The sequence below is a fragment of the Papaver somniferum genome, chromosome 9 (assembly GCF_003573695.1).
Source record: "Papaver somniferum cultivar HN1 chromosome 9, ASM357369v1, whole genome shotgun sequence".
In the NCBI taxonomy this organism is placed as follows: Eukaryota; Viridiplantae; Streptophyta; class Magnoliopsida; order Ranunculales; family Papaveraceae; genus Papaver; species Papaver somniferum.
In genome coordinates this window covers 187,933,065-187,959,027 of record NC_039366.1, presented here as the reverse complement: position 1 = coordinate 187,959,027, position 25,963 = coordinate 187,933,065, and the positions used below count along the sequence as shown (strand labels likewise).

General features: G+C 39.0%; 1 protein-coding gene across 1 annotated transcript; it reads left to right on the top strand.

Moving 5' to 3' along the window:
* The first annotated feature begins 2,814 nt into the window (after positions 1 to 2,814).
* LOC113312991 lies at positions 2,815 to 17,429 on the top strand. The gene is made up of 2 exons (XM_026561723.1): positions 2,815 to 3,017; positions 16,832 to 17,429. The coding sequence occupies exons 1-2, from the start codon at positions 2,815 to 2,817 to the stop codon at positions 17,427 to 17,429; spliced, it is 801 nt and encodes a 266-aa protein (XP_026417508.1).
* The last annotated feature ends 8,534 nt before the right edge of the window (positions 17,430 to 25,963 follow it).

Here is a 25,963-nt window from a genome sequence, read left to right as displayed (position 1 = left end):
ATATTTAGAGATTCTGGGAGAGTTTTACGTTGAAGTAAAGTGTATCTAGTCTTGTTTAAGGATTAGGAGAATTTTGGAGCGTAAGAAATTGCCAGAAGACGCGTACAAAGCAACAGAAAAGAGATTTCTCTCTCAACTGCACGTGAAGAAAAAAGGGAGATAAACTCGGATTTAATCGAGTTATTTGGACCCTATTGGTATATAAAGGCTGGTGGGAAGTGAGAGAAAGTTTATCAAGAGTTTGGGGTCGAGACAGAGCCAGGAGGAGCGAAGAAGAAGGAGTAGCAGCAATGTTCACCTGCTGCTGCTGCTGCCATTAACAAAGCTCGAAGAACACGAAGAACACACCAGCATAGACAGTCGTTTATCAACAGTGTCAACGACTAGCGTCCGAGGGTCTTAAAACAGCAGCGTCAACAGCAGCCGTGAGGTATCGTTTTTACAGCAGTGGTATTCTATCGTTCTTCTCTGGACGCTTAAAGAGGGTCGTAGTTTCACTGTATTATATTTTTCACTCTTTTAATCATATTTTGAGCATCAAGTATGTATTTTGAGAACATGATTATCATGAGTAGCTAAACCCCAATACTGGGATGATGGAGGAAGTTGTTTTTCAGCCATGTGGTTATTTAAATAATTCTTAATTCACTTTTTGCACAGATTTTAATTGATTTATGATTTCAATTAATTACTTGTGATTTTGTTTGATGGAACATGCTTAGTCCTAGGGATTCTTGATGTGCCATGCTTATAATATACAAGTAATATTTTATGGAATCTAATTTGGCAAAGATAGAGTTAATACTTGTTTTATTTTGAGCTATAATCGCCTAGGATTAATTTCTGAGCCACTTGAATATGAAACACATTGGAATCCTGAGTCCTGGTTCCTCTTGATCTTGTGACATATTGTGTATATATTTTTGTTTTAAAAATCTTTTCAAGTCCGAGCATCGAATCCGTATTTACCGCAATCGAATTACTACAACAATATGGTAATTAAAAGAATGCACAAGATTAGTTTAAAAGTAATTTGTATGTTGTAAATGAAGATAAACCATTGGGGTTAAGAAGATGTCAGATGCTTGCTTTTCTGTATATATACAGAGCATGTGGAGAAGGCATATTGATTGTATTGTTGTGCGCTTGGAGGTTTTTTTGAGCATGATCTGAAATATGAAAAACTGCCGAGAATGTGCTTCTATAGTGGATTATTTGGTCACTTGATGAAACAATGCCCTACATTGTCAAGAAAGTTGGAAGGATTGGAGATTAATTTGGAGCATGGTTTTGAGAAAACGATCAAAGAACTCAATCTTGCAAGATTCACAGAGGAAATTCATGCAAACTCCAAACCTGTCTCATCTACCTCTCTCAATTTGTCGGAGTCACAGACTCTCGAAGATTCGACGGAGAAGCAGAACCGTCCATCATCACCTAGGTCATTATTATAGTCCGTTGCATGCCCCAACTCTAGTAATCACTGCATTGAGTTCTCTATCAACACCGTTACAAGAAAATTAAACGACAAGGTAACGTCTCCTATCATTAATGGCTCACCTCCCAATAATCTCGTAACTGTTATTAATGATCAAGAAATCATTGTCTTGGATGAAGGTAATAACGGCTCAAAAACTTGGTCCTCTTTTGTCGGTCTGAAGTTGAATGCAGGTCTCTTGCAGATGTGCCAACACCTGAAGAAATCTATAAAGTCATTAAAGATATGAAGCCTCTTAAGGCTCCTGGCCCTGATGGTTTCCCGGCATTGTTTTACAAAAAAAGATGGCATATTGTTGGTGGTGATGTCATTCGACTCATACAAGATTGCTTCAGATTCTCGATGCTCCCCCCAGGATTAAATCATACTTATCTGTCATTAGTTCCCAAGGTAAAAAATCCAGCCTCCCCCTCTGATTACAGATAAATTGCCTTATGCAATGTTATATATAAAGTGATCACCAAAATCATCACCAAAAGACTCAGCCCATTTCTCGACGAGTTGATTAAGAAGAAACAATCTGCCTTCATCCATGGAAGACAAATTATAGATAACATTGTGGCGTCTAAGGAACTTTTTCATTCTATGGGGCAGTCAACCTCAATTTTAGGCTCTTTTGCACTCAAATTATATATGAGTAAAGCCTATGACCGAGTGAATTGGGATTTTCTAAGTATGGTTTTGTATAGATTTGGTATATCTGGTTCAATCCATTCTCTTATCATGAATTGTGTTCAAACCTCTTCTTTTTCTGTCCTTCTTAACGGCCAGCCGGAAGGTTTTTTCAGAGGTAACAGGGGCATTAGACAAGGGTGCCCCTTGTTCCATATCTATTTATTCTTTGTTCCCAAAGTCTATCTAGTATTATGATGAGAATGGAATTGGATGGTCTTTATTCGGGGTATAGATTAAATAGATGGGCACCTGTTGTGACACATCTTATGTTTGCGGTCGATGTAATGATGTTTGGAGTTTTGAATGAGAAGACTGTCACCGCCATATCCAATATTCTTCATGACTACTCCTCATGGTCTGGCCAACAGGTAAATATCAACAAGTCCTCTATTTATTTTAGTAAATCAGTACAAGAAGAGAGCCGGAGAGATGTTGTTAGCCATATGGGTGTTAAAAGAATGGAGCTACATGAAAAGTATTTGGGAATCAAGATACTGAACAAAAGCAGCAGAGTTGATTCTTATAATTTCCTGTTGGAAAATTTCGACTCGAGACTTATTGGTTGGAAAAGGCATTTCCTTTCGCACGCTGGCAGAACTACCTTAATTCAATCAGTATTGGCTTTAATTCCTTTATATTATATGGCTACAAATCTTGTCCTTAAAGTTTTTATTCGTAAACTTGAGAAGACTATCAGGGACTTCTGGTGGGGGCACTCGAGAGATACAAGGAAATTACATCATATTAAGTGGGACTGGTTTTTGATAAGTAAGGAACAAGGTGGTCTTGGTTTAAGGTCTCTGGAGCATATTAATTTGGCTTTAGTGGCCAAGCTAGCTTGGAGGTTACTGAAAGATCCATGCTCTTTACGGAGTAAACTGCTGAACACGAAGTATCTGAGAGGAATATCCTTCTGGTCTGCAAAAAAAACCCTCAAAAGTGCTCTAGTACATGGTCATATTTGCTAGAAACTAGAAACTTCTTAAAAAAAGGTTACTTATGGCTTGTTGGTGATGGAGCCAATATAAAGGTCTGGACAGATCCTTGGATCCCTAGTATCCCTGGGTTTGTCCCTCACATGCCCCGGGATGGAAACTTGATTGTAAGCTATGTTGACGAACTCATTATCCAAGATGAACGAAGATGGAACATGGGTCTTATTCAACAGATTTTCGACCCTTTTACTGCTGCCCACATATGTTCCATTCCTCTCTCAGATGTCGGGGTTGGAGATATGCTAGTATGGACATTAACTCCACGCGGAAATTATACCTCCAAGTCATTCCAGAAACTTTTGTACGAGTGTGTTGGTGAGTCATCTTACCTCAATGATAATTCATTTCCATGGCAAAAATTTTGGGATTTAAAGAATCTACCTCCTAAAGTACACATGTTCATTTGGAGGATACTACATCAAGGTATGGGTACTTTACATAAATTGGGGAAAATCATAGAAGGTGTCCCTGTGGAATATCAACTTTGTGACTGTAGATGGGGAAAAACGATTTGCTGGTTTTTAAGGAATTGAGGAGACGAACGTACGGAGGAGACTCCTCGAACCGAGCGAAATGTTAAACCTCACACAGATGCACCGCTGCAAAGGGGGTGCTTTAGATTCGAGAGATCAATCTGTAGTACTCCGGCCTAAATCAAGACAATGACCGTTCCAGAGTAAATTCGGTCACAAGAGAGGATGGGTTGATCTATAGGAGGGAAGCTGAGAAATGTGTGAGATCAATGGTGATCGAGATTGTGGGTGTGTGAATTCTAAATATGATAAGCTGTGAATGATTGAAATTACTCAATTAAGAGTAGTTGCTCAATTGATGAGTTGATGATCTCTTGTTGTCGATGAGACGAGAGATTGATGATACTGTTGATGCCGATGATTCAATCATGATTCAGAGACTTATTTATATTGCTGGAATTTTAGACACCATGATCCCATGAAGTGTGACAGTTTATGGAATCAAGAAGTGGGGAAGTGGAGATCGTGTTTGAAACCGGTTGATCAACGTGTGGAGACATGGTCGATTTTCCACCCACTACCTCGTGAATTCCTTCAACTGACTGCACGACTTGCTCACATTCCATCGTGTGTTTGAACACACGTGCCGTAGACCGCCAGACCAAATCCCTAAGTGATATACCCCTAAATGACACGATTGACGTCTCGTGGTTTGTTAGTCAATTGATGACTTCGTGGTTTGATGGGACGATGAGTCCATGTAGTTGCTGAGTGTCGAATATGATGTTCTGAAACTCATGAATTGAACATATCATGAGACAGAGGTATAATTATTACGATGAAGTGAGCAAGTATTGCTCATTCGATGGGTCGTTGAATATTGATTGTTGAACCAATATTCCTTGGTTTGAGCAAATATTTATCATCTGAGCAGGTGTTGCTCATGTGATGAATTGTTGAATATTTGATCGTCTGAGCATGTGTTGTTCATCTAATGGATTATTGGCAGCACACCAAAAATATTAATTAGAATACTGGTCGTTGAACTTAGCATAATTGATAAAATTAATGACCACGAGGCCGTGGTAAAATTATTAAGGTTGGAATCTGGAATGATGATCCTTGGATTCAGAAACCCTAATTTGATCAATTGATGATCAATTCATGGTTCGTCAGAAGTTTAACCATAGGACGAAGGAGGGAGCGACTATATGGGACCGTGGATCAACCATGTAGTGTCCATATGCTCGCGTGAGCAAATACGAAGAACTCCTGAAGAGTTGACGATTTGTTGGTGGAAGAATGATTAAATGCTGGCTTAATCATTTATTCAAAAATGCTCGTCTGAGCCTTAGGTGAGAAAACCTAATTAATTATGACGAGGAGAGGGACCGACCATGGAGTCATGAAACCTTCCCTGGGTTGTCACGTGACTGCCTGACGATCACTTCATGAAAATCCAAAGTGTTGGGACCTAATACGATCAATTGTGCAAATTAGGTCAAAACTGTGAAAATTGATGGGACCGGCTTCCGTGAGCCAAAGAGCCAATCTTGGTCGGTCAAGATAACGTGCTTGTGTCCCCAAGGCGCCCGCGTCTCAGTTCTGAGAATTTTGATATTTTCTGGCGTGCAATTGAGCATCTATTCGAGAAAATATGCCAAAATTAGGGTTTCGACGAAACTGAGGAAAACACCATGAGATGATGAAAAATAATTATAAAATAAGGAATGAGAAGGCGTGGGACCGCCGTGGTCAAGGCATGGTCGTCCGTTCGTGACCACGGTCCCGTGGTACCTTTTCCTTAATTTTATAATATTTTGAAAAATTCATGAATTTTGAGAAATTTGATGAATTTAGGGAGTTTCCATGAATTGAAGGAGTTTTCATGAGTTCATGGAAGCAAAATATTAAAATAATAAAAACATGGGCGTGTGGGACCATGGAGGCATGGCCAACCAGCTATGGACCGGTCCCACGAGTTTTTCATAATTTTTTAATATTTTTAGGTATTTTTGATTCTTTGAGGATATTTTTCCTAATTTGAGAGAAATACCATAAAATCAAGGAATTTGATGAATTCAAGGAAAAATAGGATAAATAATAATAAAATTATAAAGCAAAGGGCGTGTGGGACCGGCTAGGGCATGGACGGCCGGCTAGTGACACGGTCCCATAAGTTTTCATTATTTTATTTTATTTTATTATTATATGATGATTTGTGCAAAAAATACCATAAAATCAAAGATTTTTTTCATGAAATTAGAGAAATAATAATAATAATAATAAAATAATAAGGAACTGTAGTGTGTGGGGCCGGCTGGGACCAAGGCATGGCCGGTTGGCCAACGGTCACGCCCCACACTCCTTTCCTTAATTTTATATTATTTGTTATGGATTTATGGAAGTACCATGAAACCGAGGAGCTTCCTCGACACGAAGGAGATTTGATCAGATGAGAGAATTTTCATCAAATCATGGAAAATAATAAAAATGTATTAAAAATATAAAACTGGCGTGGAACTGACCACGACACGGTCAGTAGGTCGTGTATCCGTGTTCCCAGTACCTTGGTCAATATTTTTAATTATTTATTATTTTCTTCCCTATTTTGCATAGGTTCATCGTTTCGTTGTATTTTGAAATACTCGTTCGTGTGGTGACTGTTAGTGTATCGTCGTTGAATACACTTTCACCATTTGAATCGGGTCTTACTTAGAGGTAGTTCAGACTCCCGGTTGTTGATTATTTATTACTAATTGTGGAATTCAGTGGGGAATAATTCACAAAACTGACTAATAAGATGTTTATTATTAATTCATAGGATCAGTTGAGGATTCGACTACGAATTCAGAATAATAAAGTGAGCATTACCATTTCATGGGATCGTAGATCCGACCATAGAATCAGAGTAATTAAGATTTATCTATTTCCATTTATGATACCAGTTGTGGATTCGATCATGAAATCGGAGTAATGAGATAATATAGTTATTTCTATTCTTTGAGATCAAGCCATGGATTCGATCATAGAATCGGAACAATTGTTATTTCCATTCCCTGGGACCAGTCGTGGATTCGACCATGGAATAGGAGAAACTGTTATTGCCATTCCATGGGACCAGTCGTGGATTCGACCATGGAATAGGAGCAATAATAGATTATTCTGGGAATTCAGTAGTGAATGTCACGACAGAATTAATCTTAATTAGGAATAATTAACTTTGTGGCTCTATACTAGCAGAGCAAGCTATCTAGAAGTATTAATTATCCCGATATGAGCTTGTCGGTAAGTCATATCCTTTATATAGTCAGGGTAAACTCGTTGTTTGTTCCTGAAGACGTTATCGCTCTATACTAGCAGAGCAAGCTGTCTAGGAGCCGTCCGTCTCGTGATACTATATAGAAATGATCACTGAAAGTGTTCAGTATTCATGATATATGCCGTTGTCCAGTCGTGAGACTACATATATACATGTACTCTGAGAGAAAGTACTCTCCGTTGAGAATTCGATGAGAGAGTCGTGTCTCAATACGCACGTCTGATTGCTGGATCAGAGCTTCATATAATTATGAGTTTACGATTTTAGCCCTTGTCGAAAATCCACCATCTACATTAAGTACCCTGCTTACTGTGGAAAGTTGTGTTCCTCAATCAGCATTAAATGGTGATTTTCCGGCCATAAATAACAATACCAGTAATTGAACTTAGTCGTAAGTTGAGACGTTACCGGATTTATAGAGCATGAACAAACCACGACTTGATGAAGGCTTCAATATCATGATTGGATTGTCTTTTGATGAGCATACATTGGTGTTGAACCGCTGGTTTGGACGATGGGACCTTGGTCGTTTAGGATTCGCGGGCCGGGCCCAAGAAAGGAATCCGTTTTAGCGCAGACGCTCGTTCTTTCGTTAGTTTAAGAAACAACAAAATAGACCTGAGTCTAATGATAAAATTTTTGTCTATGAGCTTTCACGAAAAACAAAATTTTATTTTTAAAATATGTGAGATCTCACAAAGTGGAATAAACTCTCGTTTCAAAGGTGGATGATCGCGTGAAGGAGCAAAATATATATATTTTTCAAATTCACGTGAGTTTCACGTTAAAATTTATTTTGTAAAATCAATGTTTTGATTTTGAACAATTGTTGAAAGTAGACAACCATACATGGTAAAAGAATGTCTATATGTGAGTTTTCATAATCGTAGAATGGACGTCTGTCCGGATTTTGAGAAACCAGTGAATGTTCGCATTGTAAAATTTTACGTGGGTTGTTCACGGTTTTGTGAAAATCATGTCAGAATTTTGCTCGTCTTAGCAGGTTTGAAGGAACGATCAAGATTTTAAGTATTAACTCATGTACTGTTAGTGGAATCGTAAACAGGTAAGAGTTGAAAGTTACCATTTTTGCAGACGCTGATGTGAGCATATTTATTCCATGATTCTTTGTTTTGCTGAATCCTGCGCTTTGTATAAATGATGCGCTGAATGTTATGCATCTGTCACAGCCACTTTGCAAGAATGACTGACTCCCATGACACTTTCAAAGACGACGTTTCGGGGTGGAAATGGAAGAAAGTCTTCGGGGCGGAGAACCCAGAAGTAAGGACTACAAGATGTTAGCAAATGACGTGCAGTCCCCAGCCGTTTCTTTGGTGAGTTGTTAGCACTCCTTGTGTCATGACTTTTTTCTTCCCGTGAAATTAGGATCATTAGACCAAGGTTTGTTATTTATTTTCAGACCTTTTCCCCATCGATTGACGGTCTTCAACTTGTTCCCAGGTGAACAATTCAGGAATCCAGTACTGATGAAAAAGTCGATGTAAGTATCTCTTTCGTGCAGGTGATCGCGGCATCTCCTTGAATGAAATAATAATAATTTTTGTTGATGAATCCAAGAAGAAATCATTGTAGATAAGAATCATGTTGATGAAGCGCACTCTTCTTTGGGAGATGAGAATATGGAGAATTCCCGAAATCCCGAACCGAATGGAGATAGCGGTGTTGTCAACGGAGATTCTGGCATCGTCGAGCCTTCAAATGATTTAAAGACTCCCTTGGTAAGTATATATCCTGTACTTAAAAGAAGTATGATATCGCTGATTCGTGAATGAATGAATGAATGAAAATCCATGTGAATTTATGGATAACTTTGACGAAATACGTCACCGGAAAATTTCAGACTTCAAATTTTACTAGAAACGCTGTAGAATCTTCGTCCGAAGTCGGATTTTCTCGGTTTGCATATGTATCTTCAATTCCAGGAAATTTCCAAGCTTTAGTAGAGAAGCTCTTTGAAGTTTGAGCATGTTTAGGGCCTGAAAAAGGCGAAATAGTGAACTTCCAGGAGACCTTCAGAACTTTTTAGATGGCATGTTGTTCCATGTTTTAGCCACATCTCTTTGCTCGTTCATTGGATTGTTATGAAATTTTGAGACGTTTTATAGGACATCCATACGAAGAGAATGGTATATAACCCATCTTCAGATTCCTCGTAGATTGCTCCCAGTTCGTCTTTTAGTACAGGGCAGAGTACAGTTTCTTCAGACGAGGTTACCGTAAAACGTATTTTCATGACTTTAATGCTATTTGATCGTGCCTTGAGTGTATAATGATTAATATTGATAATGTTAGATTGCTTGTATGATTTATTTTATGATCTCATTTGGTTTCAAGCTTAAATGACTCTAACCTCATGTAATCTTCGTATTAGGTGCCAAATACCGAAGTTGAGGATATTGAAACCAATGAGGATAACTCAAACTGCCCTGGAGTTATTGATGAAGACACAACCATATCTTCACTTCAAGGTCATGAGAAGGTTGTCATTGAAGTCTTAGAAACTCAGATTGTTGCTGCTTCAGTGATAGAAGAAACTGAAATACCAGTAGAGAATACTGAAGAAATTGTTGCCCTGGAGGCTTCTCCAGTAATTGAGAACCGTATAGTGGTGCATGAATATCCAAGTGCAATAATTGCTTTTGATCCTCCGTTCGATGCTTCACTTCGGTATCATGAACTAATTGGCGGATTCAGCGTTCCCATTGGATATGCAAGCTTGTACGAGAAACCGTGGAAGATGTATGGGCACATAGTCGTTACCAAGGATCCGGAGCATAGTTATTTCTTGACGAGTCATGTAGAATCCATATTGCGTGTTATAAATGATATCCGCATCACAACTGGAAATACTGTCACCCGGGATGTACTCTTTGATTGGGAGCACAACTTGAAGAAAGCTGAAGAACTTGGCTTCAATCTGAAGTGGCTTCGTCAAAAGATTGATGTTATAAGGAAAGCGGTGGAAGGTGACACTTCTTTCACCACCAGTGATGCCGTGTTGAAGAAGATGGATGAAGAAAAGAAGAAATCTTATTTTACTGACTTTCTTTAGTTTTCTTTCCATGATATCTTGAACCTTGGACTTCTGAGAGATGTGAGGTTTTATTATGGTCTTGATTTCTTGATCGGTTTTGGATTGTGAAATCGATCGTCTTGACAAGTGGACCGTCAGTGCCCAGTATTTTGTTAAGTCTCTCCCTTTCGTTTTCCCGTCTTCTGGTGAGACCTAGATAGAGGACCCAGGTAGAAAAATTGATGTAAAGACCTAGGTGGTCGAAGTTGGAGGTACCTTGATGAAGGATTTAGCGGAAGGACCTGGTGGACACCGATCGACTGTGGAAGTTATGAATCCCGTCTAAAAATTGTTGTTTGCATGTTGTACGCTCATGAAGCTGTAGGAACCTCATACGACGTCGGAATCTGACGATTGACCCCAACTTTCGAATCTAAGAGACGGAGGAATCATATGCAACCAAAATGCTTAAGTTTGGAGATGTCTAGGTCAATCAATAAAGTATGCACTTTCATAACTTGTAATCCCGTGCAAATTTTCAGATTTCATAGACCTGACAGTAAATGCCGTATCTTTCAGCTCGTATGTCCAATTCATGTACCCTTCTGGTATGTTGTAGAAGAGACATAGAAGAACATCTTTAGTTGAGGAAGCATTGTCTCATTCCTCACCCATTAGTACGTTTTTGCAAACCCATGGCCTGGAGTGTGTTGTATCTCATTTATAGAGGTGATGAGAACATCTTTTAGAAGACTTTGGATTATGCTCACCAGTCGTGCCAGCTTTGGGAAGACTTTCATGTGAGCATGGTATCAGGTCTTCACATCTTGATATGAATCATTGGTCTTAGAGAAGTCCGCTTCATGTGCAACACTTCAGAGAATGATTAGTTGATGAAGCCCTGAGGATGTTGCTCCTGAGACCGTTGGTGGTGCTGAAACCATGAATGATTACGCTCCAGAGATCCTTGTCGACGCTGAGATCATGGATGGCGTTCCTCTAGAGATTATTGTTGATGCTGATACCATGGTCGAAGTTGCTCCAAAGACCGAAAATGCTAGAACCATGATTATAGATATAAACTTTGCTCCTTCATCCAGTGAGCCTTTTACATTCATGAACTAGTTGATGAGTTGAGCGTCCGTAAGATGAAGGTGTACTGAGAGTTCAACCTGAATGCTCCTGAAAGCATAACTTTACCACGATCTGGCTTTGTCAGTGAGTCAACATTGTTGCGGTAGATAGCATCAGCAGTCATACTGAATGTGATCAGTGAAGAGAGAAAGTTCCTCAATCATGCAGGGGCTTGTGATGTAGAGAAAACCCGTTGATGAAGTTTCACGGAATCACCTCAGGTTGCGCAGTATATATTGAAAGAGTTAGTGCCATCCATGTATGAATGATGTTGCGTATGCTTCATAAGTATTATCATGGGATAATGAAGACTTATTGTTTAGTTACACTTTGATCGTGTTGGCGTTGAATCAATGTGTCATCGTCGAGATATTTGTGCTGAAGATGTACTCTTTGATTGGGAGTACAATTTGATGGCTTCTTAGATGCTTGAGCGTTGAAGCGTATACTCCTTAAGCATCGAATGTTTGATCATCTCGGCCCTGAAGTATCTTACATTAATTCATCATCCCTTTCGTTGCGGTAGTGGGATTCGACACTTGTGCAGACATTAGAGCTTTCTGATTTTGTGGAACACATGGATTAGCAGGAGAAACGCCCATAGTGTTCTCTGCCATGTTTGGACATCATCTCGGTAATGAATGTTTCAGTGCTTGATTCGGAGGACCGTCAGATTCAACCACTTGGTAAAATACTAATGTGGTGAAGCTACCATTCATAACGTCTTGCAGAGTTGCTAGCAGAATTGAGTCCCCATGCTAGGATAGCATGTGAGGAAATAAATAAAATAGACATGGGATGAGACTTGCCTGAGTGCGGAACCTCTTGATGGATGTATATGCATATTTTGCAGGTTCTTTCTTCAACCTCGTCAAAGTTTGAAATTCCTCCAAGTACTCTGATGATGGAATATCCGTCAAATCTTCTGGATCAGAACTTTCTTCGTTGGAGAGACGTGTAACCAAAGGCACTTTGTAAGTACCCATATTTTCAGCGTGGATCCACGCTCGTCTGAAGGACATGTCATATCCTGGATATTCCTGATTATGTGAAACTTGGTTTATGTCCAGTGTTGAACTTATGTTCACTTTGAGAGTGATGTATCCATAAGTATTCCGAACGCTCCTTCAAGGTCTCTGATTGAGATGGGAGCATGAGTAGCTTCTTGTCGACTGATGCCTGCGGCTCTGAGGTTTTCAGTGGAATGATGTTGATGGCAGTGCCGGCATCGATCAACGTTCTTCCAAATTCGTTTCTTCGACTGTGGTAAGCAGTCCCCAGTCGTACATCTCTTGGTTTGTGGTTGGAGGCTCAAGAAGTATTTCTGGAATGGACTTCTTGACACGATGTTGTTCAGTGCTGTGAATATGTCTCTCTTTTGTGCCTTCAATAGATAGAGCAATTCACGTTTAACCAAGGATTGAACTGCATCTTTGATAGGTTGTTCAGAGAGTGTAAAGGTTACGATTGGGAGAGGATTCTTGTGTACTTCTCCAGTGCCCAGTTGAAGCTATTGTGGATCAACCTTCTCTTTGGTGACGTGCTTCAAAATATTGCAGTTACTTGTCGAATGATTGATAAATCTATGAAGGTGACCGTACCTTGGATTCTTCATGTTGGTTCTCTATGATGAGCAACAGTTTGATTGCACCGTCTTGAACCCATACTTCCAGTAACTCGATCACTCCTTCATGAGAAGTTTGAGTCTATCCGATCATTTTCCCGTTCGTTGATGCCAGGTTTGTGCAAGATTAGTTATCCTTCCGTGATGCTTTTGTAGGAAGAGGTGTTGGATGTCGCATGTTTGAGCAGAAGCTTTCTCTTTTCTTCCTTGAGCAACAACGTTCATGGAAGGTTGGACATCGTATTGTTTGTTGATCAGGCGTCGGCTGCTCCGAGGTTCCTCGACCTTGTAGACTTTTATCAGCAAAGCAGGTGTAATAGTCGCTGATCGTTTGGCTGCTTCATGAAGTTCTGAGAGAGTCTGGAGTCGTAGAGAAAGGCTCTGTAGATTGGGATAATTTCGTTTTGTTCATGCTCTCCTAGTGCCTCCAGGAATCGAGAGACGTGTTCTCGAGCGCTCCATGTTCCGTTATATAGTGCGAACGTTGGGGAAGTGTATCCCTTTGGGAAAGAAATTATTTGCATAGCAACAGGGTATGAAGGTTGATACGATGAACAAATGATGCTTTGTCTTTTCCTCGATCCTCCATGAAGCGTTCCAGGTCCTCACGAGCGATAAAGCCTGCAAGTTCCTTTGCTGGAGAGTCATCTGCAGCTTTGCGGAATTCTCCATCTTGTACAACATGGATTGGAGATATTTCAGGATCAGCAGTCTGAACCTTCATGAGATCAAGCTGATTTCCTCTGGTTTCTTCAGGAGACCAACCGAAGAGTGGATTTTTGATGGCGCCAGTGTCGTCACTTGCAGGGGCGATCTATGGAGCACCAGTGCTTGGAAGAGTGATAGTAACATGTGACGTGATATTGCTGGCCGGAGGAGTGGTGTTAGTGCTATCACTAGAGCCTGCAACCTTAATAGGAGTAGTACTTGCTGGGATTACCACTAGACTTGCAATGTTAGAGTTGGGTGTTGAACCTGGATTGGTAACTGAACCATACTTAAGACCGACCATCCTGCCGAATTGAGATTGCAACCGAGAGAATGATCTCCCACTGTGGTCGCCAATCTGTAGATGGGGAAAAATGATTTGCTGGTTTTTAAGGAATTGAGGAGACGACCGTACGGAGGAGACTCCTCGAACCGAGCGAAATGTTAAACCTCACACAGATGCACCGCTGCAAAGGGGGTGCTTTAGATTCGAGAGATCAATCTGTAGTACTCCGTCCTAAATCAAGACAATGACCGTTCCAGAGTAAATTCGGTCACAAGAGAGAATGGGTTGATCTGTAGGAGGGAAGCTGAGAAATGTGTGAGATCAATGGTGATCGAGATTGTGGGTGTGTGAATTCTGAATATGATAAGCTCTGAATGATTGAAATTGCTCAATTGAGAGTAGTTGCTCAACTGATGAGTTGATGATCTCGTGTTGTCGATGAGACGTGAGATTGATGATACTGTTGATGCCGATGATTCAATCATGATTCAAAGACTTATTTATATTGCTGGAATTTTAGACACCATGATCCCATGAAGTGTGACAGTTGATGGAATCAAGGAGTGGGGAAGTGGAGTGCGTGTTTGAAACCAGTTTCTCAACATGTGGAGACTTGGTCGATTTTCCACCCACTACCTCGTGAATTCCTTCAAATGACTTCACGACTTGCTCACATTCCATCGTGTGTTTGAACACACATGTCGTAGACCGCCAGACCAAAACCCTAAGTGATATCCCCCAAATGACACGATTGACGTCTCGTGGTTTGTTAGTCAATTGATGACTTCGTGGTTTGATGGGACGATGAGTCCATGTAGTTGTTGAGTGTCGAACATGATGTTCTGAAACTCATGAATTGAACATATCATGAGACAGAGGTATAATTCTTACGATGAAATGAGCAAGTATTGCTCATTCGATGGATCGTTGAATATTGATTGTTGAACCAATATTCCTTGTTTTGAGCAAATATTTATCATCTGAGAAAGTGTTGCTCATGTGATGAATTGTTGAATATTTGATCGTCTGAGCATGTGTTGCTCATCTGATGGATTATTGGCAGCGCACCAAAAATATTAATTAGAATACTGGTCGTTGAACCGAGCATAATTAATAAAATTTATGACCACGAGGTCGTCGTAAAATTATTAAGGTTGGAATCTGGAATGATGATCCTTGGATTCGGAAACCCTAATTTGATCAATTGATGATTAATTCATGGTTCGTCAGAAGTTTAACCATAGGACAAAGGAGGGAGCGACTATATGGGACCGTGGATAAACCATGTAGTGTCCATATGCTCACGTGAGCAAATACGAAGAACTCCTGAAGAGTTGACGATTTGTTGGTGGAAGAATGATTAAATGATGGCTTAATCATTTATTCAAAAATGCTCGTCTGAGCCTTAGGTGAGAAAACCTAATTAATTATGACGAGGCGAGGGACCGACCATGGAGTCATGAAACCGTCCATGGGTTGTCACGTGACCGCCTGACGATCACTTCATGAAAATCCAAAGTGTTTGGAAGAGTTTTGGACCTAATACGAGCAATTGTGCAAATTAGGTCAAAACTGTTAAAATTGATGGGACCGGCTTCCGCGAGCAAAAGAGCCAATCTTGGTCGGTCAAGATAGCGTGCTCGTGTACCCAAGGCGTCCGCGTCTTAGTCCTGAGAATTTTGATAATTTCTGGCGTGCAATTGAGCATCCATTCGAGAAAATATGCCAAAATTAGGGTTTCGACGAAACTAGGAAAACACCATGAGATGATGAAAAATAGTTATAAAATAAGGAATGAGAAGGCGTCGGACCGCCGTGGTCAAGGCATGGTCGGCCGGTCGTTTTTTCATTAAGGAATGAGAAGGCGTGGGCCGCCGTGGTCAAGGCATGTGGCGTGGAACTGACCACGGCACGTTCGGTAGGTCGTGTGTCCGTGTTCCCAGCACCTTGGTCAATATTTTTAATTATTTATTATTTTCTTCCCTATTTTGCATAGGTTCATCGTTTCGTTGTATTTTGAAATACTCTTTCGTGCGGTGATTGTTAGTGTATCGTCATTGAATACACTTTCACCATTTGAATCGGGGCTTACTTAGAGGTAGCTCAGACGCCCGGTTGTTGATTATTTATTACTAATTGTGGAGTTCAGTGGATAATAATTCACAAAACTGAGTAATAAGATGTTTATTATTAATTCATAGGATCAGTTGAGGATTCAACTACGAATTCATAATAATAAAGTGAGCATTACCATTCCATGGGATCGTAGATTCGACCATAGAATCGGAGTAATTAAGATTTATCTATTACCATTTATGAGACCAGTTGTGGATTCGATCATGAAATCGGAGTAATGAGATAATATAGTTATTGTTATTCTATGAGATCAAGCCATGGATTCGATCATAGAATCAGAACAATTGTTATTGCCATTCCCTGGGACCAGTCGTGGATTCGACCATGGAATAGGAGCAATTGTTATTTCCATTCCATGGGACCAGTCGTGGATTCGACCATGGAATAGGAGCAATAATAGATTATTCTGGGAATTCGGTAGTGAATGTCACGGCAGAATTAATCTTAATTAGGAATAATTAACTTTGTGGCTCTATACTAGCAGAGCAAGCTGTCTAGGAGCATTAATTATCCCGATATGAGCTGTCGGTAAGTCATATCCTTTACATAGTCAGGGTAAACTCGTTGTTTGTTCCTAAAGACGTTATCGCTTTATACTAGCAGAGCAAGCTGTTTAGGAGCCGTCCATCTCGTGATACTATATAGAAATGATCACTGAAAGTGTTCAGTATTCATGAGATATGTCGTTGTCCAGTCGTGAGACTACATATCTACATGTACTCTGAGAGAAAGTACTCTCCGTTGAGAATTTGATGAGAGACACATGTCTCAATACCCACGTCTGATTGCTGGATCAGAGCTTCGTATAATTATGAGTATATGATTTTAGCCCTTGTCAAAAATCCACCATCTACAGTGACAACAAAGAAGAAACTATTGATCATCTTTTCACGCACTGTCAGTTCACCAAGGAAGTCCTGTTCGGTTCTCCTGTCAACTTCAGATGCTCTGATGATCCGCCATACTCTACTAAGCAGTGCATTTTATCCTGGTTTAACGCCAACGATGGTGGTTATTCTTTTTGTCTTGGTTCTTGCCTTCTCTGGGCAATTTGGAAGGCTAGAAATAAGCTTCATTTTGAAAAGATCAAGCCTCATATCCCCACTGTTATCAATGACGTTGTTTACTGGTTCTCCATTTATTATTTTGCAGAGGATGATGTCGGTATCTCTTCTCAGTCTGCTCGCATCGTCGTTAACAACCCTGTGCAACAAGTATGGTATGCACCACCTGAAGGTACTGTTAAGATTAATGTGGACGTTGTTGTGGGTTTGCAGAAAATTTCTGCTGCAGCTATTGCCAGAAATCATGTTGGTCAGTTCCTTGCAGCTTCTACAAAGATTTCAGACCATTCTTCCCCCATGGTGGCTGAAGCTAAGAGTTTTCTCCTAGGTCTGAAGCTTGCACGGATCATTCAACTTCAAGACGTCATAATTGAAGGTGACTGTCTAAATATGGTCAACATTGTCGATGGTAGTTCTTCTTTTACGCCCTGGAGAGTCAGGTTTTTGGTGGAAGAGATTATCAAATTGGCAGGCTAATTCAACTCAGCAAGTTATAAGTTCGTGAAGAGAGGAGCCAATGATGCAGCTCATAATCTCGCCTCCTATGCTCTTGAGCATAATGTCCAAAACGAATGGACATCTTCTCAAATCCCTTCTTGCATTTCTGATTGTATCTCGGTGGGGCTAGTGAATCACTAGTCTCGCTCGTTTCTCTTTGCCTTGTTTCCTTGAGTTTTTTCCAACTAAAAAAAAAGAAAAAAAAAAGAAGATTTTTTTTGATAGTATTTGCATGGCATGGGATGCTCATGGTCTAAACTACGTATGACGAGACCCGAGATCCACAAGGAGATCGAGGACTTATCGACTCCAGAACAATATATTACAATAAAATTTTGTTTTTATTCTTCTGTTTAACGAATAGAAAAACACCGACCAATGGCAGTAAAATAAAATGGTTGAAGCAAAGACGAGAGACCGATGTTCGAGTGTGCAGGCGTAAGTCAGTGTGTACTGGTCCTGGATTTTCTAGGCAGGTCCGACCCTGAGTTTTCGCTGCCCCGAAGCAGAAGAAAAATTGTTGCCCCATCCCAATAATCCCCTATTGTCGTTATCAAATTACTACGAAGAGCAGAAGCAGCAATACCAAGATACATTTGGTTGATCAACATGACCTATTGTACCATCTCTTATAGAAATTCTTTCTCTTTTCTTTCATTAGTTGCTGCCTTTGTATATCTAACCATAAGATTTACAAACAATGCATCATTTGTTCCTGCAGTTAACTACGAGGCCAGAGAATCACCAAAGCCGTCATGTATTTAACTACAAGCTTGCTAAAGTCTTAAAAGAATCACCAGGGTTTACACAATCCAATTAATGATATAATCCCCAAATGATCGATTTTTTGTATAAATGATTTTCCTAATTGATAAAAGAAAGAATCACCAAATGATCATTACCATTAATGTCGATAAGATTATACGCAATCTAATCTTAGATTTTGATCAAACAATTACGATTCAAGTGCATGAAATTAACATAATATAAACCATTAAACTAACCCTTTATTTACTATATGCCCCTAAATATCTTACAAATATATCCTTGTTTTTATATTTTATCACGACCTAATCCTTCATTTTGGTTTTTAACACAAAACCATCTTAGACGAAAATCTAAATTTGCTGCCCCTGGATCCGTGATGCCCGAAGTCAACTTTCGTTGACTTTCCCTCAGGGCCGGCCCTGTTTCTAGGCCATGCATGTGAATCATTCGATGCACTTCAAAACTACGTAGTGATTTGACTTGTGATTAATTTGTAGGATTTCATTAAAAACCTAATCTCAAGGATTTCTTGATAGAAGAGTTAGATAATTGTCATAGTATAAAGAATGCAGTAATGCCTTAAACATCGGTTTCGTGCTGTGAATATTTGTGATTTTGCTTCGAAAATAAAATATTGATATCAGTTGTTATGACCAATTAGATTTTGTTAAGTTTTGGTTTTCTTAGAGCAACTGCAGTGGTGCGAGTATAACCAAAAACCAAAGAGAGAAAAAAGGACCAAATTTTGGGTTTAGTCTGGTGCGTGACGCTATGGTGAAAAAACTAAATTTGGTCAGACGTACATTATACGTTCGCCTAGTGTGGGGGGTGGGCTATACCAACGCCTGGTGTGGGACGGGGACTATACGTTCGCCCGGTGCATAAAAATTCAAAAAAAAAATATAATAAAAAAAATTTGTAAAGAGTGGGGCGGAGGTATTAAGCCCGCCCCGTGCATTTGAAATTTGTAAAGAGTTGGGCGGAGGTATAAACCACGCCCCACACAAAAGAAAAGAAAAAAAAACAGGCGTGCATTATACGTCCGCCTGGTGATGGGCGTGGACTATATAAACGCCCGACTACATTTGGGTTTGGTCTTGGTCGCCGGCCAAATTTGGTCTGAGTTTTAATCTTTGATCAAATTTTGATCGATGGTCCGTCCCACTACGCCTATCCACTGGACCAAATATTTGGGTATAGACGTCCATTGTGGACGCTCTTGAGATACTACTCTCTCCGTTACTTTTTAATAAGTCAGTTTCTATAAATAAATATTTCAAAAAAAATAGGTCTGTTTTCTAATTGGGAAAATGTTAAATGTTACTTTAATTTTCTGGTACCATTTTTCTTTTAACTTCAATAATTAGTACCAGGATTCTAGTACTAATTAGTTTTCTTAGAGGACCACTTTCAATAATTAGTTTTCTTAATTTTCTCAAAAAATGAAACTGACCTATTAAAAAATAACCGAGGGAATACTAATATATTCTAGTACGAGAGTTTCATCGAAAAGGAAAACGATATAGTGGACTTTTTTACAGACAATATCTTACTGATAAATTTATGAGTACCAGGATTTATGATGGGATATCTTTTATCCGAATAGAAGGTGGCGATAGTATACTAGTACTACCGAATTAGGTCTAATTAACTTGCCCACAGACATGCATGTACCAGGTCACAGACAAGCATGAGATCAAACAGTTCATGTTGAGAATAAGAGTCGATCTTGAATTTTATATTGTACTGTCTAAATGTTAAGTACTGTTGGACAGCTATAAATTTTTAAGGTATGAAGGAAAAAAAAACGATTAAATCTTAAAGAAAAGGAGTGTCTTATTTACAGTAGAGATAGATATTCTCACAATATATATAGATATATCATGCTCAGGTTATCCACTTCTTTCTTGCCAGTGCAAACAGAGTTTGTCCATACCATGTCTCCTAAGAGAGAACGGAATATAGATTACACTGAAGTTCATTGTGTCCAAAAAAAAAATGATAATAACAGTAGGTGCACGTTGGTGATCAGATTTCATATTGCCATCAATCTTGTCAATGTTATCACCAACCATCATCATTCAGTGCTTGGACAATAAAACTTTGGCTCCTGATATTTCAATTTTTATTTACTGTTTGTTATTATGGCCTTATACAGTCAAGAGGCCATGAAGTTGGAATGTTGTGGCCACCATTTACCCCATTTTGGTTCCATTTCATTGTTCAAAGTTCAAACTGCTCTTATTAAGTCAGTTAAGGGAACAGATTACAGCTAATGAGATTTGTTTTCTAAGAAATCTGAAATGGCTAGATATTTTCTTTGATTTGGTCAAAGATGCCAAGGCCATTATGTAAAAGAATCTTAACCATTGATAAGATGGATAGAAGAGAAAGAAAGTAGGAAAGAATGAAAAATGGCATGTAACTAAAGGGTATGTCCTACATAGATATGGAGGATAAGTAGTCAATTTTGGAGTTAATGCGTACCATACCACTTGACTACATGTATATATATATGCCTCTCACTCTCCGTGCAAGTCATATCCTTCCTCCTTTTTGGTTGTGTGATAGCTATGAAGGGATAGCACCAATTCGAATTTAGTAGGGTCGATGCCCATATCCCATTTTAAAGACCTTGTCAAAATTCACACCAAGTACCCTGTTTCAAAACTGCCTCTTAGGCCCGGTCCTAGTTAGTAATTCTCTGAATCATTCCCGAATGATTTGCGAACGTATTCAAACTGACCGAATCCGAATGATACTTCCGAACTAGTTGAACTCCGAACCTAGTTCCCGGATTATATGGACCTCACGAATGATTCGCGAACGTATCTGAACTGACCGAATCCGAATGATATTTCCGAACTAGAATCCCATAGATAACTCTCTGACCTGAGTTCTGTTGATTGGTTTTTGTTTGATTTTGTATACTTTATATTTAAATACAATTATGCAGTTAAAATTTTCTATCGTTAGTTGTTTAACCAGTGTTTTATGTGTTAATTTTTGTTAAAAGTCTATAAACTCGTTTTATAATACATTTATGCGATTAATTGTTTACTTCTTGTTAAATAATCACGCTAAAATGTTTTTTTCCATCTTATAATTAATATACAAATAAAATTAGTCTCGTAATAAGGTCACAATACTTATGAATTTATCATATATGTAAGCCGAATTTTAAGTGCCGAACTCACATTTATAAAACGAATATATACGTACGTATGTCGTTCCGAACTGCTGTCCGAACAACGAACCGTTGACCGGATTTTTGACCGAATCCGACCTATCCGAATCCGTATAATTCTCGTACGTATGTCGTCCTGAACTACTACCCGTACCCCGAATTGCTAACTAGGGGATGGGTCTAACGTGCTCCAAGATAAAGCACTGTGGAAGTGTCGTTTATCCCGCTACAGTTGCCTTGCTTCCCAGAGAGTACTGCGTGTGGCTTGGATCCAAGATGGAAGTAACCCGGGCACGCGATTTAAAACTGCATGTGGGAAAAGCAAGATATGCGGTTACAAACTGCGTACCAAAGAATATTCTAGGGAAATATTCTTCCCCACGCGGTTGCTAACAGCGTGCCACGCTGAGTCAATACACGTTGACTGGTCAACACGGTTTGTCTTTTTCTTTCTCCTCTGTTTTGCTCTATGCTTGTATCGTTTCGGGAACCAAGAAGCCAAATGACAATTAACAAATGCAGTCTGTTTAATTTCCTGTTGGTAACTCCGCATTGGTTTTATTAATCGACGTACAAGAGCTGTTTTGTTGGCTTGCAAAATTGTGAGCTCGATCTTCCAATTTGGATAAACTCGATGCATTGTCTTTTTCGCTTTCTCTTTCTCTTCTATTTTGTTGTATGCATGTTGGGTGTATCGTTTCCTGCACCAAGAAAGCCAATTGACAATTAACTAATGGTGTTTGTTTAAGTTCTTCTTAGTAACTCCGCTAATCAGCAACTAAAATAAATGAACATTACTTTTTTAGTACACCAAAGCTTAGATTATAACGAATGAAGACCAGTTGTCTTTGGAATTACCATCACACACCTTTTTCAGCGACTGACTCGTCTATTCAATTTCCCAACTAACTCAATCGGCAGATTTTGCTTCTATTCAGATAAAAAGATAAACATTTATGGTCATTTAATTACCGGAAGATATGAACAATAACAGTGGACCGGTCAACACGGTCAATACGCAGTTAGAAACGACGTATTTGAATTTTCCAATGAAACGATGTTTCTAAGTGTGTGACGCGCGTCTTCAAACAGCGTATCTACTAGGAATCTTGGATTCCCACTACGCCCAGGCGATGATTTTTGATGACGTGGATCCGGTGAGAAACTTGAATCTTGAATTACGATTAAGGTTGGGTCTAACGTGCTCCAAGATCCAAGATTTTGCATTGTTAAAGTGTCGTTAATCGTGCTACAGAATCTTGGATTCCCAAAGAGTGCTTCGTGCAGCTTGGATCCAAGATGGAAGTAACCCAGGCACGCGGTTTGAAACTGCGTATGAAAAAAGCATCACACACAGTTCCTAAATGTGTATCAGAGAATAATCTACGAGAATATTCTTTCGCACGCGGTTTCTAGCTGTGTGACACGCAAAATCAAACTGTGTATCCCATATACGCAGTTACAAACTGTGTGGCTGTTTTATATTTGTTTGACCTTTTTTTCCTACACCCGGTTTACACTGTCATGTTAAACGACAAGTTATTTTCGTATACTTTCTCAGATTGAGATTTGGTTAAACATAGACCATTATTAATAAATTGATATTAATCTTAGGGATACATGCTATCAAGCACCGGAAGATGAAGGTGATGACGATGGAGATGAAGATGATTGTCCAATTTACCCACGATACTTGAAGATTTTCAATTTTATTTTAATTGCGAGTTTGTTTGTTTCTTAAATTCAGCAATGTCAATTAGGTTTGGGTGGAAGCCAGGTAGTTTTGCCATTATGTTACAAGGATAAGATTGGCTGTTATTGGCACTCCTAACTCTATAGTTCCGTACACTCAAACGACTTAACTTATGTAGTTACCACCATATCAACTACACACTATTTTTCACCACCACTTGGGATAGAAATCTCGTTATCCTTATCAACACACTGTAACGCCAAGATTTTGTAAGGAGGATTTCATTTATAAATATTAATAATTTTTTCCTATAAATACACTCCATCAACCACTCAAAGAAACACACCATCAAACATAAAACCATCCTTCAAATTTAGCCGGTCAAAAATGAATTCTAATCGCAAGGGAAAACAAATTGTGTGTGTAGAAGCAAACCAAATTTGTCCGCTATGTTTCCTTGATGACCATTCAGCCATGCAATGCCTTTGGATGTATTCCAAGTGCCCGCAGAGAGGTTGTACGGGCATCAAATTTTTACTAGAAGTGAAACCTGGAAAAAGTCGGTACCTGCCAATTCGATAATTGTCGTAAAGAAGCTCAGTGGTTGGAAGATGCAATCAAGTCCAAAGATGATAAAAATATTAACGAACTCTGCAAAAACTTCAAAGACAAAGGATAATTAAGGTTGAACATGAAAAGGTGGCGTCATGCTCAGTCGATGGATGTAAGTTTATTATGAAACTGCATCGTTCTAGAGACGAGAACACCTTTGGTGAACATTATTGGAAATGTCTTGGGTGTAAGTTGGTGGAATGGGCCGACTAAGTCTATTTTATGTTGCTCTTTAATTTCTGGTATTATATTTTGTGTTTATGATGTAATGTTTAATTCTGTGTTTTATTCTAGTTAATGACGTCCGGTCTGATGTAATGTTTATGTTTTATGTTTGTGTACTTTTTATGTTGCTTATGTATGTTAACGTTTATTTGAGGTTGTTTATGTTTGTCTACTTTAGAACCTCCTTTTAAATTAGGGATAAACGTGTTGATAATGTTTTACCACAGCTTCCATGAATATTTCCAATTAAGTCGGTAAACTCCCCAACCACCAGATCCCAAAATCCTTGGGCGTCTTGGTTTCTTTGTTGATTAACACGAAAGTAAGTTTTTTATTCCAGTCCACGTGTATGATAATAAAGCAAAATGGCAAACTTCATAATTAAATGGCTATCTATACACTATTGTCTGACATCCAAGTGATTTGATTTATCACTTCCAGTGGTGGACAACCGAAAAGGGGCGTGTATTGAATACACACTGTGATGGGTGATAATTGTAGGTGTAAGAGACTTCTATTACACCATGTTACTAGGTCAGTCTTGTCTTAGTAATAAGGTTGTCGTTAGAACACATCTAATTAGTGGTACTGTATAACAGCCTTTAGCTGCCTTCTCTTTCAAAGGTCATTTTCTATTTAACCCTTACTCAGATTACAGAAATAAATCACGCTACAGAAGATGACATGCAAAATAATGCCTGACAAATGATGAAAATTCATGGTGGAAAGATCTCAATATTATTAATTTATTTCTTCCGTTTAAAAATTACATTTAAACCCATCGAAGAATATTAGTATAAATTTGTGAAAAACGCCTCACAATTCAATTACCTCCGAAGGTGTAATGCTCTGTATACTCAACCAACAGATACAATTTTTTAATCCCAATTTTTCGAAGTTACATATTTTATTTCCACCACAATAATCACTCACGATGCCACGTTTTTCAATGCATGAAGATAACGCTCTAGTCATAAGTTATTGTAAGGTTGCAGATATGGATCATAATACAGAATATCTGCAAGCGGGTATGGCGTTTTGGTTTCGAGTGAGGGAAGACTTTTTGATTCAAATTGGGAATGGAAGCATTTGGTATTCTGCCCAGCGTATCCAACACCGCGCTAGCATGTTGAAAAGGCTATGTGGTCGTTTTAGGCAGTATCGTGTTCTTGCAAATGGTAATCGTGCTCAGGCGAAGGTCATGTATGAAGCGGCACTAGGGGAGCCTTTCAAACATTTCGTGGCCAATTATTTTTTTGGTACTCACATATAAAATCGAATCTTGTTCCCGTGAGATGTTTACGATGTTATGTGTGGTTAATATTGTTAGTTCGAAATCGTTAGATGTTTATGATGTAATGTGTTTTCTTACTTATTGCAATGACGTAACGGACAACTTTTTAAATTACGACTTTTATTTTAAACATCGTAGTACATTAGAACAACATAATTAAAAACCTAACTCACTTTCGTAGGAATCACGGTTACACTTAGTACGTGCAACAAGCCTTTAAACCCTTAGGTGACCCTAACGGACGATTTTAGTCTCGTGAGGGTTGATAACAGACTAACCCACAAAATGTACACAAACATAAATTAGAGTTTCAGTATTCACCGGATGAAGTAGATGAATTTTCCGGTGTTTCATACTCTGGGATTTTGGATACCATGAAATTATAGTTTTCATCGAATGTGAATGCTTCACCTTTTTCCTCTAAATACCCCGCTTTAATGAGTTCGTGCTACAAAAACACAACGAAATATACTTAATTTTAACAAATTTAAAATCAATCAGTTTACCAATGGACGAAATAAATTAGAAAATATTTACAAATTGTTGGGATGACATTCTAATACGGCCGTGCTTGGAGAGCCGTTGTTGAATAGCTATAAAATCGCAAATGGCTTTTTGTATAATCTGGTACCTATCATGAATTTGTTGAAGACTTCTTCTCTTTGGATTCCCATAATCTCGTATATATTGGTTGTATATCTTCGCCCAAAAGGTTTCGGGCTTGGCATTACCGG